The sequence below is a fragment of the Aptenodytes forsteri genome, unplaced genomic scaffold, assembly GCF_000699145.1.
Source record: "Aptenodytes forsteri isolate BGI_AS27 unplaced genomic scaffold, ASM69914v1 Scaffold107, whole genome shotgun sequence".
Lineage (NCBI taxonomy): Eukaryota > Metazoa > Chordata > Aves > Sphenisciformes > Spheniscidae > Aptenodytes > Aptenodytes forsteri.
Window position 1 is genome coordinate 1184552 of NW_008794118.1, and position 16473 is coordinate 1201024.

The 16473-nt window shown below is 40.8% G+C and overlaps 1 protein-coding gene across 1 annotated transcript in view; it reads left to right on the forward strand.

The window, feature by feature from the left end:
• The window catches only part of CHRDL1 (chordin like 1), a 40753-nt gene extending 30616 nt beyond the window's left edge, over positions 1–10137 (forward strand). Inside the window, 6 exon segments of the mRNA XM_009276564.1 lie at positions 421–488; positions 1849–2023; positions 5351–5545; positions 7305–7472; positions 8639–8728; positions 10007–10137. Of these exon segments, the coding sequence (XP_009274839.1) occupies positions 421–488; positions 1849–2023; positions 5351–5545; positions 7305–7472; positions 8639–8728; positions 10007–10137 (827 nt within the window).
• Positions 10138–16473: the final 6336 nt, after the last annotated feature.

Below are 16473 nucleotides of genomic sequence, written 5' to 3' on the forward strand. Positions count from 1 at the left end.
CAGCTGAGCAACAGTAACTGTGCTTGTGGGTTCCCTCAGCCCACAGTAGATGGAAGGTCACAGAATTTAGCCTTTCTCTGTGAGCTAAGCTAAGTCATGTCTCCTCACCTTTGCCTGAGATCACATAGCAAATAGTTGCTGGAAATTACCTTGCCCGTAGCATCTTGTTAAGCCGCATAAATCTGATTGATTGATAGTAAATCTTCATCTTGAGTTTGCATAATGTTTGGGAAAAGATCTTCCTTTTGTCTCTACAGAATCTAGTACAATAAAGTCAGACTACAGACTGACAATTCTGCACACTGATGCAACCTCCACCCTAAATTTAGCTGTAAAGCTGGATGAGGCTTTTCCCCTAAGTATCTCCCAAGGTGTTGCACAATTACTTCCCTAACTGATACTGCTCTGTTTCACATACAGGAGATGGAGAATTATCATGGGAACATTCTGATGGAGATATCTTCCGTCAGCCAGCCAACAGGGAAGCCGTAAGTGTGACCTACAATTTAAAGACATATTTTACTGCCATGCTGTGCGTGCCAGTACATTGGGGAAAAAAGAGAAAAGGATGATAACAGGTCTGAACATCTACTGCTTCATCCTGGGATCTGTGAATCTAGCCCAAAAGAGGTTTCTTCCACTTCTGCAAACCCTTTAATAAACTCAACCTGAATTAATGAATAACGCTGAATTATAAACCCTATGAGCTCCTGTGGGCTCTGGATTTGGTCTTTGTTGTATATGCTCTATAAGAATAACATTCTACAGCATTTTGTTTGCTATGCAAGCATCACTTTTAAATCATAATTGCAAACACTTCCCAGTTGACATATACACATGTATATATTTACTTTAGGGGCTTCACTACCTCTGGGGCTAAGAGTATCCATTAACAACTTACTCCTCAAGACATGATTTTTATAACATCATTTGAAGAGAATATGAAGAGCTTTTAAGCATTAGGTGCACTACCTAAATACATGAACCAACAAATTGGTTGAACCAAACAAATTTGGATTAGTGAGAAGAATCATGCCTTATAAAATAACTGCTGTAATATACACTATTCCTTCATGCCCATGGGTATTTTGGAAAATAATTCTCTGAAAACAACCAGTGTTTTTGCTCTAGAAAACACGCTGCACACTACTACTACTACTACTACTACTACTACTACTACTTTCCTTTGCAAAGAAAATTAGACTTCCCAGTCCGTTAAGACAAATTCTAGTAAGGTTCTGCTCAGTCTGTGCAAGGCTAACCCTGGCCTTGCATGAGAGTTTAAAGCTGCAAGCAAACAAGCTGGACCGTCATTCTGGATGTGCTCTGCCACTGGAGCCCTAGTAGAAAGCAATTTTGATGAGGAAAACTAGACAGGCTTACAATTCTTCTCATCTAATCTTAAAGTAGAGCAGACATCAGTAAAGTGGATACCTAGCTCTGAACACCATTTTTAATACATGGAGCGAAATAGGCACTTCTGGGTTGTGATTCAACTCCTCATGATCTAGAAATCCACAACAGGTCAGGTTCTAAAATTGCCTCTCTGTCCATTGACTTGATTAGGGACTTCAGATGACCAGCTTAGATAAAGACACCTACACTGACATATACAGTCTGGTGAGATGAGTTACAACTGCATATGTGTAGATTACTTCATTACCATGTTAACTATCTGCAAAACCTGAATGGCCTTTATTTAGTATGGTGCCATTCATTACATTTAACAATGTTTGGTGTTAGTGGCAACACTCTCGTTGCCTGCGTTAAGCATCTAGTACAGCCTCTTTCCCCATGTTCTTTGGAATGAGACATTTACTTCCCTGCTCTCTTTCTGTCTCCAAACAGAGACACTCATACCATCGCTCCCACTATGACCTGTCACCCAGCTCTGCGAGGCAGGTAGTCAACATTCCACGATTTCCCAATCCCAGGAGTAACCGTGGAGTCCTACCGGATCCCCAGCAAGCTTCAGGAACAATAGTACAAATCGTCATCAACAACAAGCATAAGCACGGACGAGGTAAAGACAAGTACTTCTTGTAATATTACTCTGGGTCAGGAATCAATCACCTTCTCAAAATATACAGCAGAATCTTGGAAATTCACACTGGTATCAAGAGATCCAATGCAAATCAGGGAGGCAAAAAGCAATAAGCTATTAAGGATACAAAATTAGCTCTCGACTGAGATCAGTTGTGCCTACACATACAACAGTGCATTTCACTCTGCAAAGGCACCACCCTATCGTGTTGCTCTCTGAATTACTTTGTGGGATTGTGGTATGTAATTCTGAGAACACATGCAGCGGTTACCAGGGAAGTGAGTGCTTTGTGCCATAAAGGACACCACGATGCCTTTAGATTCGCTAACTTGTTCACACAGTGGCTTGCCCAGTAGGAAATTGTTCATGGTTATTTTCTCTACACTGTCTTCTATTTTGTAACTTTACTAGCTGTAAACAGCATATGTTTAAACTGCCCCACAAATCTCAGACCATAAAGCTTTGCCATAGTATCAAGAGGTTTTCTGCCTCCAAGGCTTAGCAAATTATTCTTAAGAAAGACAATATCATGACTTCCCCCACCTTAAGCTATTTGTCTGAGACAGTGGGATGCAAGGGGTGCTTTTCCTCTTCCATGACTAATACTAGAGGCAGGGTAGGCAATTAGCCTGTACTGGATGCCTGAGCACTAAAGAGGCAGAGCTAACCAAGGTAATGAATCTCACTCTAAGAATCCTCTAGTGCCTTTTGAGAATATAATATAGGACATACTACATTAGGGGGACAGCAGAACTTTGAGCCAAACCAAGGCAAACCTTATCCAAGCATGACTAAGCCATATTCCTGCTGCATTACAGGAAGGACAAAAATAGAGGGAAAATATCAATTCTCCAGTTAGTGGGACAGCAGGTTTTGTACAATAAAAAGGGTGGGATGCTCAGTTCCCACTGTGGGTGTACCTTGGTGAACAGAGGTCTGCAGGAACAGGCCTAAGAAGCCATAAAAGAAATAAATAGCTGTAAAAATGCATGTTCAGAACAGCATCTATCCGCAAATACAAATGCACTTAGAAACTACCCACAAAGAGTTAAAAGCCCTTGTATTAAGGCCAACTAATCTTTTAAGGTATTAACTAACAGAAGGAATGTTGGCCATAGGATCGTTATTATCCACCTGAACAAGCATGAAAAAACATTCAGATCATGCCAGTGTTTTATGCTGAATCTAGGAGCAGGAATCTCCATGCAGTGCAATATCTTTGACATGTAGTTCACACATGAAGACATCATCAAAGCAATTTCTAACTGATTTGTTTCAGCAAATAAAGAGCATACAGATGAATAGCATATTTCTGGATGCCAGTATATAGTAACTGCCACAACTTCAGACACTCACTGCTTGGAGAGTGTCTGAGAGATCCCCATGATGGAAACAGGAATGCTGACCATGTATTTTCTTTTGTTCTTGTGCAATTAACAACTGTTTTATTAATTTATGCACATGCCCCTTGAGACGCATTTCAACAAGTTAAAAAATAAACACACAACAATCCTCCTGACATGCAAATACTGTGCAGTTGCATGGATACAGATTTATCATTCTAAACATGAAGAGCACTGAAAACAGGGCATCAGGGAACTAGAAGTTATTTGCCATACTTTGGCTTCTACTGGAGGCTTCATCTGCTGCCTCAGAGTAATTATTTGACTGTTCTGTGCTAAACAAACCCTTAAAACAGAGAGAATATGTATCTACACAATGTCATGTATTATCCCTTCCCCTGTCAGGGAGAAATCATGAAATATTTATGTCCATAAAGGATCTGGAGAACTCTAGCTGGGAAAAAAATCCATATAAGCATAAATACAGTATTTAAGCAAGTAAGAAGCCTGCTGAGCAGCTGAGTACTTACCAGTTTTCTCATTCGTAGTTTTTTCTCCCGTGTTCTTAGTATACAGATAACACTTTGCTTTTATTTGAGAAACAAAACTGTTTCCTACCTCTAAAATAAAAAACATGTCTTAAGAAAGAGTTAAAAAGTAGCAAATTATAAACCAAATGATAGCATAACCCCATGAAAGACAATACATTGCAAAGAACACTCCCCATAAATCTCAGTAACTCAGTAAAGTATAAGCCAGTTGGTCACATCTGTTACCAGTTAGATGTAAATTTCAGATTACAGATAAAAATTAAATTGCTTTTGAAAGTTACAGGCAAAATAGGAACATATTTTACAAATAAAAGCATTAATAAAAATGATGGCATATTAGAAGAATTGGAAATATTTACAACATATCCCAGCTTCACTTCAGTTGCTTTTAGAAATCAGGCAGTGCCCTTTCTTTCACCTTGTTAGGATTAGTTTGCATTTTTCTTTGTGTTTATAAAATATTTAAAAAGAAAGGAGTAAGGTTTATAGGACAAATGCAAACACGGTGTAAAGTGATATAATTCCCATTAACTGCCGGGTGACCCAAACTGGCTTCCACTAGGCATGGATTTTTCCACTCTCCTTGTGTCAGCCGTATTTCTCCATCTCCTAAGGGCACTGATGAATAAAAATTCTGAGGTGCTTAGACACTATTGGAATGAAATTTCAGTCCCATATGCATCCTTTCATGTTAATGGTTTCTTGTGATTCCAAAAGCCAAATGTCTCTATATACCTATAGGCATATATATTTCCACAAAGGACATTAAACTTCATTTTGCAACATTCCCTTGCTTTGTTCTGTGTGTTGTGTAGCAGGAACTCTCATGCAAAAGCAATAAAAGGCCCAGGTGGCACTAATCCATCCTGCTGATAGCATGGCTCTCACTGCAAAAGCTGTTTTTGGCTAATGGTAAGAAAAGTTGTGCAGATGACTCAGTAGCAAATGTCGTGATCCTGTCATCTGCAGATTCAATTCTAGAAGCCAGAGCCAATGTAGCAGGCTGTGTCCTGTGTGTGGACTGAGATTAGGAGGGGAAGGAGGAGTGAGTTTTATAAGCTGGTTAATGATGCACAACTGAAATGCGTGCACTGGAGAGGAGCTAGTCAAATACTTGACTCAGCCACCTTCACTGTTCTCCTCAAAACAGTGATGGACACCAGTGTCAGCGGAGTTGGAATCAAGGCAAAACTGCTCAGAAAAGGGTGATCATAGGCTCAGACTCATTTTAAGTAGCGAAACTCCAAGTTAAAGTGAACAAGCAGAGAAATGGGCCAGAGACACTAACAAATTATGTATAGAGACACTGCTTTAAACAAATGTGCATGAATCAAATGAATATTCATAGAGAGATAGCCAGCGAACATACCTTTTCCAGTTGTACTTTTTCTTCCTTTTCTCTTCTTTTGTAGTTTGTGTTTCAAATGGCAAAACATACTCACATGGTGAATCTTGGCATCCTAATCTCCGGGCCTTTGGAATCGTAGAGTGTGTGTTGTGCACCTGCAACATCACCAAACAAGAATGTAAGAAAATTCATTGTCCAGAACAATATCCCTGCAAATACCCTCAGAAAATAGAAGGAAAATGCTGTAAAGTCTGTCCAGGTAAAACAAAGTTGATCACAGACCACCTTTTTGCTGTGCATGTTGAGGGGCTTGGCTCAAGCCCCCTGGTCACAATAAGATCTGATGAAAACAGCAATAGCTGTGCCCATTGTTCTAATGTGTGTGCAGAGGTCTCAATGTGAGACAGGCAGAGCTGCCTGGCCAACCCTGCTGTTCACTGCTGTTCCTCAAATGGGGGGACTTGCTGCCTGGGGCACATATGTTCTGATCAGTCGCTGCCTTTCTCTCTACTGTTAGCGTGACTTCCTGACACTCATTTCCAAAGAGAATATTACAGAAACGTACACAGAAAGTTCATTACAGTCAAAAGACTCTCCCATCCTTCCCCCACTGCAGTGCCCACAGAACCTTCAAATCATTTTCTAGCTTGTGCAATTTGCATGGAGATAATATCATTTCTGCTTTTTGAAATGCACCAGAAGGATTCAAAACCCCTGATTATAAACTGATTGGTCTCAGTTACGTAACTTAATCCTTAAAATAAATACTAACTTATCACAAATTTAGCATTGCTTCTAAGCTGCACTAATGATTAAACTTATGTAGACATTACTTACTAAAATCAATGCCTACAACTAGTGAAAAATCTGCTAATATGAATCTGCTGATGGTCTGCCAAATGACCAGCCATGTTGCATATGATATAAAGGGTAAAGGAGTGTCCAGTTCCTTTCTGTGCCTTTAATCTTCTTCTCTAATCTGTATGGCCCATTTCTATGTTTGTTTGGTGGTGCATTGGGCAGAAATGCTCTGAGGAAATGAGTTGTTCAGTCGTATACAGAAATCCTTCATAGAATGCACACTTCCCATTTTCTCTTGCTAGCCTTGCTTACTGGGAAAAAGCACGATGCAGTGGCAGTAGGCAGGCAGGAGATGTGTATCTAGATCCTTTTGGATACTTGTGAATCAGAGACCCACAGCTTTTATTGGGCTCATCTGAGATGAGAACCGTCAGCAAAACCTGGCTAACAGGCTTCAATAGAAAATTTAATAGCAAAAAGAAAGTTACTGTCTTTTTCTTTGAGATTCTATGTGCCACTTTTTAAGAAAGCTGAACCTCTTCCTGCGGTCTGTCTTGTATGTATGGAGATGTATTAATTATTAGGTTTTTCCACAAACAGCAGTCCAAGTTTCTGAGTTGCATCATCTCTCTTACATTCTTGTCCAACTTCCAATTACCAACAGAATAATTACAATTTCTACTTATATGCTCTACGACTTTACCAGGTGGGCAAGAGATAATGATGTGCACTGTGGCTAGCCCAGGCTTGCACTGGCCAGCTGGCTGCTGCCGAGCAAAATGCAAACCTTGTAGGTTCTACCTGCCCTTTTCCTTGGCACAGCATTAATTTAGGTCTCTTCACAGTCCATCCACCAATTTTCATTTAGTTATTTTATTACCTCTGAGACTTCTACCATTATTTCAGATATGTTTGAAAAGTGGACAACAGGTTCAAAAATTGTGAGGAGTCTCACAGACCACATAGTTTTACACAGCTCATTTCCTTATGAAACTGGAGTATAAATACGAATACTGTCTTGCCACCATAGACAGGCCATCAGAACCTCACAGAATAGAACACTATTAAATGTTTGGGGCTTAGCTGGAGATGGATTTGAGTGGCCATACAAGTGAAAATTCTATTTTTAAACTAAACCTGCTTGGCTATCGGTGCCAAGTAAGTTCTGGAGGACTTGATTACAGCTGCAGTATGTGTTTTGGGCTTTTTTTAAACAGAAGAAGTGCCAAGTCAAACCTTTGACAACAAAGATTACTTCTGTGGGAAAGAGACATTTCCTGTCTATGAATCTGTTTTCACGGAGGAAGGAGAAACCATCAGAAAAATTGCAGTAGAGACTGAAAAGCCGCCTCAAATAGAAATACATGTGTGGACAATTAGAAAAGGTGAGTTGAGCAAGTTCTTTCTTTAAACAGTGTATCATCTTCCATTAAAATCCCAGGACAATTTACAAATCCAAGCATCTTGAGACTGCTGTTCTGGCTATTTAGGATATCGCTATTACAGCCACTTCCAACATAGTCAAGTTTTGCTGTACAAAACCCATTAATAACACACAAAGCTCTAGTTCCGCAAACTCCTACCCTTCATTGTGAGCAAAAGCACAATGACAAACAGGTTGTTAGTAATACTCTCTGTAATTTATTGCAGAGAAATGGGTAGTAGGGTTTGAACCAAGTGCCTGGAGGTTCTTATTTAGGATGAACCAAAAAGCTTTCCATTGAAACCAGTCTGCCCTATCTGCCTTAGTGATGCTACACCCGTGATGGTCTAGAATATGGGCAAAAAATATGTTAAGGATGGAAACAATATCTTTTACTAGACTAACTGATAAAATTAGAAAAAAATAGAAAAGCATTCAGAAGCCCAAGCGCTTCTGCAAGTCCTGAACTTTTAGTATAATAAAAATTCTCTCCAGCCTCCTAAAAATCCTATCTACTTAGTCTACTTTAAGCAAAAAGCATGTGATCCTCATAGGAAACCCTCATATAGTGCAGCCCTTTACACGGAAACGATACATCTCTAGAATGCACTTTAAAGCACAAAGCTAAGCCCAGAGTGTGAGCAGAAGAGAAGTCACAGAGGATCGGATGGTTAATAACTGCCGTGTGTGTTCAAGAAGCCACAAAGCCTTGTGATGATTTGACAGTGATGTTGCCTGCTAGCTCATGACAGGCAAAATGGTATCTGACTGCAAAATGATACTGTTTTTCTCCAAGACACTGGGATTTTGGCTTCTGTAGTAATCTTACATTTACTCGTACTGAGGAAGGGTTCAGCTATGTTGGAAAAGAATTGGCTAATTCTCACACCCCTCACAAACTCTCTGCAATCGTAAATCCACAGAAGGATTTACAGGGGAGTAGCAAAAAAACAGGGGGGTGGCAAACAGAATAAAAACGAATAGGGTGAAAATCCATGTAATTGGTAAGGATTATTTCACAAGGTGACTCGACATGGCAGTAATTCTGTGTAAAGGCAGGACAGCAACCCAGGTTTAGAACAACAGGCACATTTCCAGTAACATACACTTCTCATTTCTTTGCTGAAGGGATTCTGCGTCACTTCTATGTTGAAAAAGTGTCCAAGAGAGAATTTGAAGAACTTCCTTACTTCAAGCAGATAACAAGGACAACCCCTAGTAAGTAAAATTCTGACCTCTTCAGGTTTCTATTCTCCATATAATCATAGCCTTGAAAAAACATTCTCTTTTACTCAACACAGTCAAACAGATGTACTATTTTTTCCTCCAGTACATGGCTCCAATATTTTGTAAGTAAGTTTAGATTTAAATAATCAAAATACAGCAATTTAAAATACAGATCCATATAACAGTAGTTCATGTCCATGCTGTCTTAGTCTCCTGTATTTTGATAAAATACAAGATAGGCTGTTTTCTGCCCATACTGCCATAAGTCTGAAATATGACTGATGTCAGCACAGCAGCACAATTTGGATTTATTTAAGTAACATGTCAAGTTACCCCAATTTTTTAGAAAGTCATTTAGAAGGGAAAAAATTCAGAGATGATTAAAGGAGTTCTCCTACATACATATACGCTATATTTGAAAGAAGCATTTCCTATGTTCTTAACAATATCTTCATTATTAAAATCTGTCTTTTGAAAGGACATGTAATTCTTTTATCACTCGTGATTCAATTTCTTTTTTGTATTTCATCCAGCTTGGGATATGACACTTACTTAATTTGATAGTTGAATTAAGGTATAGACATTTTTAGTTCCCAGTTCTTTTGCATTACAAGTTGTCATTTTTTCTGAGGTCTCTAATTAGGCAAGGAAGTATTTTTCCCAGGAATAATATATTCTTGATAATACAGGCTTAGTGAGAAGCAGACACCTTTTCATATAAAAAGTTTCCTAATTTTTTGCTGTCAGCCTTCCGTAAGCTTGTCATTGTTATCTGTAATATAGGATTCTAGTTACCAGGATAGCAGGCATTTCTATTAACATTATCAAAAATGTATAGAAATACTAATATCCAGCAAAGACAGTTTGTATTACACACAGGTAGGCGGAGTTCACAGTGCCTGAAACACTTAGACTTGTTGCTTCCCAACTTTTAAATACTCTGGTTTACCATCAGAGTTAAATTTTCACATCACTCTGTCCTAAAGCAGAGTATCCAACGTCATAAATGGTTGAACAAATAGGGTCAACTTACAGTACTACTTAATGAAAGAAAGGAATAATATTCTGGTCCTTGTTCATTATTTTTAACAAAGTTATTTTGCATGGAATATGTTACGTGATTGTAAGATACTTTGAATATTTTCCATGGGAGGATTGGACATTCTGTCTTTGACCACTGTGAGTCTGGAGAGTGCTTGTAAATGTCTTCGAAGTTCCCTATGCCCTTTTCTAAGTCAGTATCTGTCTCCTTTGTATTTTTGTTTTCAGGCCAGTGGAAAATATTTAGCGAGGGAGAAGCTCAGATCAGCCAAATGTGTGAAAGCAGAGTGTGCAGGACTGAGCTCGAGGATTTGGTAAAGGTTTTGTACCTTGAAAAGTCTGAAAAGGGTCACTGTTAAGGGAGACAGCACTGGAGGGAGAAACACAAGAAAACTTATGAAAACTTGGATCTGCAGCTGGACTGCAGGCTTATTTTGCTTAAGTCAACAGTTGCCCTAAAAACCAAAACTATAATGCAGTAATTATTCACATCATGCACAGCAAATTTGCTGCTTTATGTGTAGTGGTCTGTGTCAACCGTTCAAATATCTCCTCCAAAAGACTAGGAGGCTCTGTATTACTGGTGGGGGAAGGAGAAAGAGAGACTGTATTTTCCCAGAGTTGCATTTCTTTACAAGTTACAAAGAGAAAACAGAACATTTTTATTATTATTATTTGGCAAGTTATTCAAACTAATGAAAAGAAGGACACCTCATAAATGTGCAGGAGCTATGGAGAGCATTATTTCCAGTGCTGAATTTATACCATTTCTGGTGTTGAAATGACTCACAGATTTTTTTTTAGTAGTGGAGGAAAAATACAAGTGATACAATACTTGTGTTGGAGACATAAAAAACAGATTTAAACTAACAAACTGCTAAGCAGCCTGCCTTTGGGATGTTGTCTTGTAGTTGAGCAAACTGAGTCCATAAACTGAACAGCAGGTGTTAGTGGCAATCACTCTATTTTTGTAGCAATTTGAGCAAATGTTCGCTTTTAAGTGGTTTTCACTGTTTCCTCCACCCACTTCTCTAAAAAATGTGAAGTGTTAGCTCCCTATCACAGCCCTAATAACTTCATTCTTCTGGGCCCTATTAACACGTGGTCTTGGCTGATAAACTGCCTTCTAAAGTGACGTGACAGAAGGTGGTGAAGTAACTTGCAGTACTTTCAAAACACCTAGAGGCTTAAATCTCCCGATTAATAACTCCTTAAGAGTTGCGACAGTGCTTAATTTATGTGTTCTGATTTGTTACAAACCTAATCTTCTGCATTTTTTGAGGGTGACTTCTCAATTCTCACGCTTCAAGGACAGCTCTCTCCCATGATAAACACCAAACAGCTACAGCAGGCCTTTAGAACACAGCAGCTCTGTGAAAACTGTTACCTTTGTGAAAAACAAATCTGAGAGATTCTGTTAAATTTAGTGTCATGTCTACATTTAAGAAAGGTGGCTCTCATCTGCAGAAAAAGTGTAAGTTTAATTTAAAGAATGTTTTCTCTGAAGAGTCACCAAAATACTGCACTGCCTCATGGCTGCAATGTTGGATGAAATCCCAAGAAGCAAGTGACTCTGCCTGCTTTCGCTCCCATTTTCTACTCCACAAGCAGACAGGAATACTGCTGTTCGTTTGAACAAAGCTTTTTGGAAATGGTCTGAGCCAGGGGCTAGGTCTTCACAGGGAGTGAAATCAACAGTGACAGCAAGGATTTTGAGGCTTGTCATTCTGCCAGTGACAGCACTCCAGGGTGTACCCATTTCTAAAGGGATGAAGGTGTGGGAGAGCTCAGTGCCGAATGCCAAAAGCCCATTTCAGGCAGAGCTTCACCATCCTGAGGGGATCCTTGTCTTCAGCAGCAAACCCTGGCAGCCTCCCTCTGCAGTGCAGGCCTCAGGGCCAGGCTTCTTTGTGCCGCCCAGGTCCCGCCTGTGCTGCCTGCAGCTTCGGGTGGAGTGTAAGGCAGGGCTTCTCAACAAAGAGGAGCAAGTGAGGAGAACAGACTTGAAGGTGAAGGAAAGGCTGAAGAGAGTTAGGAGAATACATACAGGGTGATCTCAGGTCCTTAGTGATCTTGCCTGTGTATAACCACCCCGTTGTCCCTAGGCCTGGACAGAGAGCAGATAATACTTAGGAATACTTCCCTCCTTACCAAGCACTCGACATGGTCCATTGCATAATAGGAAAACACACTAAAAAGGGAGCTCCTCCAGCAACCGCGTGAATTTGCAAGAACGAAATTCTCTCACCTGGTATCAGTAAGAACCACGGGGGTCTCTTTCCAAGCCTCCATGGGCTGCAGGGGAAATCCTCCGTGGTCCCTCCACGGCCGCGAGGGAGCCTCAGCTCGGGGCCTGGAGCGCCTCCTCCCTCCTCCTGCCCGGCCCTCGGTGTCGTGAGGCTGTTTCTCACACTTTTCCCCTCACCCCTCGCTGACCAGCGGTCTTTTGCCCTTCCTTAAATACGCTTTCCCTGCGGCACCAGCCCCGCTGAGGGGCTCAGCTGTGCCCTGTGGTGGGGCCGCTGGAACCGGCTGGAACCGGCCGTGTCCGGCACGGGGCAGCCCCTCAGCTCTCCTCAGAGGGGCCCCTGCAGCCCCGCTGCCAGCGCCTGGGCACGGGCAACTGGTAGCACTGGTACCACGCTATAGTGCACAGACCTAACTAGCCCCTGGCCCTTAGAAGTCCTGTATCACTGGTCATTAAAAGGAGAGCTAAGTGAACTGTCCCACCGCCCTTCCACGGGACTGTAGCCTCTGCCTCCATAAATCCTGTCCTGGTGTTTGAAAGGGGTGTAGCGTATCCTAACTGAGGTCCTAAGACCAGAGGTTACTGCACTGTAACTGTAGAAGCAGCAGTTTGGCATCAGCAACACCCACTGCACATGGCATCTACTGGGTTGAAATGTGCTGCAGAAGGGCAAAATTTTATTATAAAACTTCTACTAAGTCATGAATTAACCTTATCGTTCCTTTGGTGAAGACATTGTAAGGAAGAGGTTCTGAGGAACTGTAGCGATCTGGTGGGAAGACCAGCAGTTGATTTCTCACCTCACGGGCATCATCTGTTTGTAGCAGTAGCTGGTGAAAACAGACTAAGTGGAAAGTGTACAGTGTTTGTAATTTTTTTTTTAAGAAGAAGAAGAAGGCAACCTGCTTTTTGTATTTGTGACAGGACAGGTGGATCCAGATTGTGTATTTATTTTATAATAAACACTTTTTAAGAAAAGCAGAAAAAAAATCATAAGTATCATTTAGTAAAATGCAGCGTTGCATTTTTCCAGTTTCTGGTCACTTAAGACAACAAAATACACAGTGTCATGTTCTTCATTCTCTTCATGGGATGTATGTCTGTTACGGTACTTATTTATGTACTTGTTGTATCACTTTGACCTGGTTTGATAAATTAATAAACTCTGAAGTTGATAATAAAACAAGATGTTTTGTGTACAGTGCTGTTTGGTCAAGCTCCCTGTTTGCAGTCCTGCTGCTGCCACCTCAGAGAAAGCCTGAACCCGCGCACCCGGCTGGGTGCAGTGCGTGGCTGCCTGCTGTGGAATCGGGTACTGAGCTATGGAAGAGGCAGATTCAAGACTTAGACTGCTGGACAGGGTGCAAAGTAAGGCTTCGGCACCTACCCGCATCCTTAACACTTCAAGTGTGAGCTTGAACCACATGGACTTCAGCAGCGCACCTAAGACGCCAGTTTATCAAAAACCTAAAAGATACTCATAGGTTATGAGCAGTTCTGACTTACCGTCACTTACAGCTGGGCCTGAGAAGCTGTGTGGAGTGCAGCCATGGGAGTCCCAGTGAACTCAGCAGGATTGTGTGGCCCTCCACAGCCAAATTCCCTTCAATTAATTAACTGTTGCGATATGCTGCAGTGTTTAATCCATAGGGGTGGTAATATTGCTCCCATTTAAGCAGTTTCAGACCAAGGCAGTAAAAGCTTGCGGTAACTCAGCATCCAGGGGGTCGACACTGAGCCCTGACTTCTCACTGTGTCTGAAAATCAGGCACGTAAAGCTTGCAGCAGGACAGCTGTGTCCCCAGTGCTGCAGTAGTTCATTCTTTCGGTCTTTCTCAGGAATGTCTTCTGCAGAATTTTGCAGACCAATTTACACTAGCACTCATCTGAGCTAAACTGAAAAGCTATAGAAATTATCACAACCTGGGTAATGCGAACAGACAAATTAGAAGGATCAGCAGGATGCTCAAACTATCGGCTTATTTAAACTGTTGCATCTCAAGAGCCACGACTGTTTGCTTTCAGGACTTGTTAGTAGGGCAACAATAGTTTGCCAGGGAGACAGCATAGGACCTGCAATACATAGATTTTCTGCTCAGAGATATGTTTGACCTTTGGGAAATACTCGATTTAATTCAGCTTTCACCTACCCAGCATGATTAATTTTGAAAATCAAAGCATTGACATCCATATATGGAAACCAACTAAAGAAGAAATCAAGCATTGACAACTGAGAGAACAGTACAGGACATACTGCTTTCTGGGCAATACATATTCTGAAACTCAAAATAATTGGGGAAATGTTGATGGAATCAACCTGTACTAATGACTAAAAAGAGGTGGTCTTAAGAAACATAAAGTGTAAAACATTAACTCACACATGGCTAGCAGTGTAACTAAAACGGAGAGTATCAGGCTTGGGAAAGATGATTGTTCAAAGTGGTTCCATAGTAAATCACTTTGAATCAGTAAGTACACCAAACCTGAAATTCAGGATGTCTCTGGAAATTCTTCATGAAATTAATTTCTGTTATTTCATCACAACCTGCGTATTCATCTTAGCCACCTTTTTATTTTAGCAAGGCATCTGTTACAAGAATCCTTTCCATGAGGACACACCCTAGGCATGTATACCTACTCTGCTCTGCTCTCCTCCTGTACCGGCCCCCTCCTCCAAGCCTAACTATCTGAGGGGCATTAGCCTTCCTAGTAGTCGCAGGCCGAAAGTCCCTAACCGTCAGGGTTGCACAGCTGCATCCCCATTGAATGCATTCTCTTGATTTCATAACATCCAAACGCTTTTTAGCAGCACAGTAAATCTTATTTCGCACTTCACTCCTATTCCCCTCTCACGTAACACAGATCATCTCTGACTCCACATGGCTCCACAGGCCAGGAAGGGCTGGGTACCGAGAGGAGAGCCCTGTTCACTGCTTTGGTCTTCTGAAATTACTTTTAAATATACCTACACAAGTACAAGAGAAAGAATGTGTCAGCCTAACACTCGCATCTTCATACACTCTCCATTAAAAAAAAAGGTCAAACCATTTCACAATTCAGATGATGAATACTTCCAAAATAATTGATAGCACATGAAGTATTTGCGTATTACTGGTGTGCTCTGGTGCCTATTGTGTTATCCATCTAAGATAAAAGCCAAGATTTTGGAGATTTATTGTGGGAGGGGTGAAAATTGACAAAGTTAATCCTTATTTCCATTTATTGCTTTTGTTTGGGGTTTGAAAAATGTCTTCATCTTCTGATCTGAGGTTTTGGACTGTTTTACTTCTTGGGTAAAGTATGTCTGCAACTACATGAGTATATGCGTATGAACCCACAGCCCTGCCCTTCTCACATAACACCAACCCAACTGTGAGCAAGAATGCAAAGCATCCAAAGCAAAAACAAATAATTGATTTTAACCCGGCAAAACAGTTTTTAATGTAGACATACCAGATGACAGTTCAGCATGTTCAGAAAAGGCAGTGAGCCTGATTTCACTACCACTCAAAGTAAAAACTCCCAATCTGTCCTCAAATGACCTCAGCTCAAGAGACAGAGAGAGTGCAATCACGCTAAGCTTTAAGCGTAGCTAATTGCTTCTCAGACAGCACCCATAGTTAGTTGATCTCTCCACCAAGATCAATTCTATCTCCTATAGATTTACTTCTCCTGTTTCTCTCTTCTTTATTTGTTTGTTTCAGGATCACACCACCACAAAATCAGGTAAATTAAAACTGCATTCTATTCCCACTGAAGTAAATAGCAAAACTCCCAATCCCTTTAAGAAGGGGTCCCTGAAGAACTCATACTGATACATACTGTCCTGGCATTAAACACATTTTAGTGTGCTCTAGTATTTAGTGTGTACCAAAGCTACATTTTATACTTTTCACAGACAGATTCCCAGCCACCTAATGTTCCTTAGCCAGCACTGCTACTCTAGCCTGTTCTTCCCCAGCTCAGTTCTCCCCTCTGCCAACAGCTAGGATGGGACAATGACTTTGAGTCCTAATTTCAGAGGCATAAATAGGAGTCAAATGATGCTGAAGGTTTATGTACTGGGGTATTTTTGTTCCACATCTCTAAATGGGAAGACTCAGACTTTCCTGTTAAAACATCTAGCTTGAAATTAATACGGTATTTAGTTTCATTTCCTGTACTAAAGTGTTGTGCAGCATGGCCAGGTTGTATGCTGTTAAATATGCAGTCTGAGGTAGCTGCAGTTCAATAGAGACTGAAATAGTTCCTATATAAACTTTTCGTAGTGTACTCAGGGTGGAATGGGAAATGCTGTAGAAGCATCAAACAAGAAAAGTGAGCTCTTGGGCCAGTTTCCTCATTAGTGAAATGAAAAGACATTATGTAGAAGTATTTATAGTTACGGCTGCATAGCTATCTCATAAGCCAATAGACAACAGTCACCAACTAATCAATCTTCACAAAG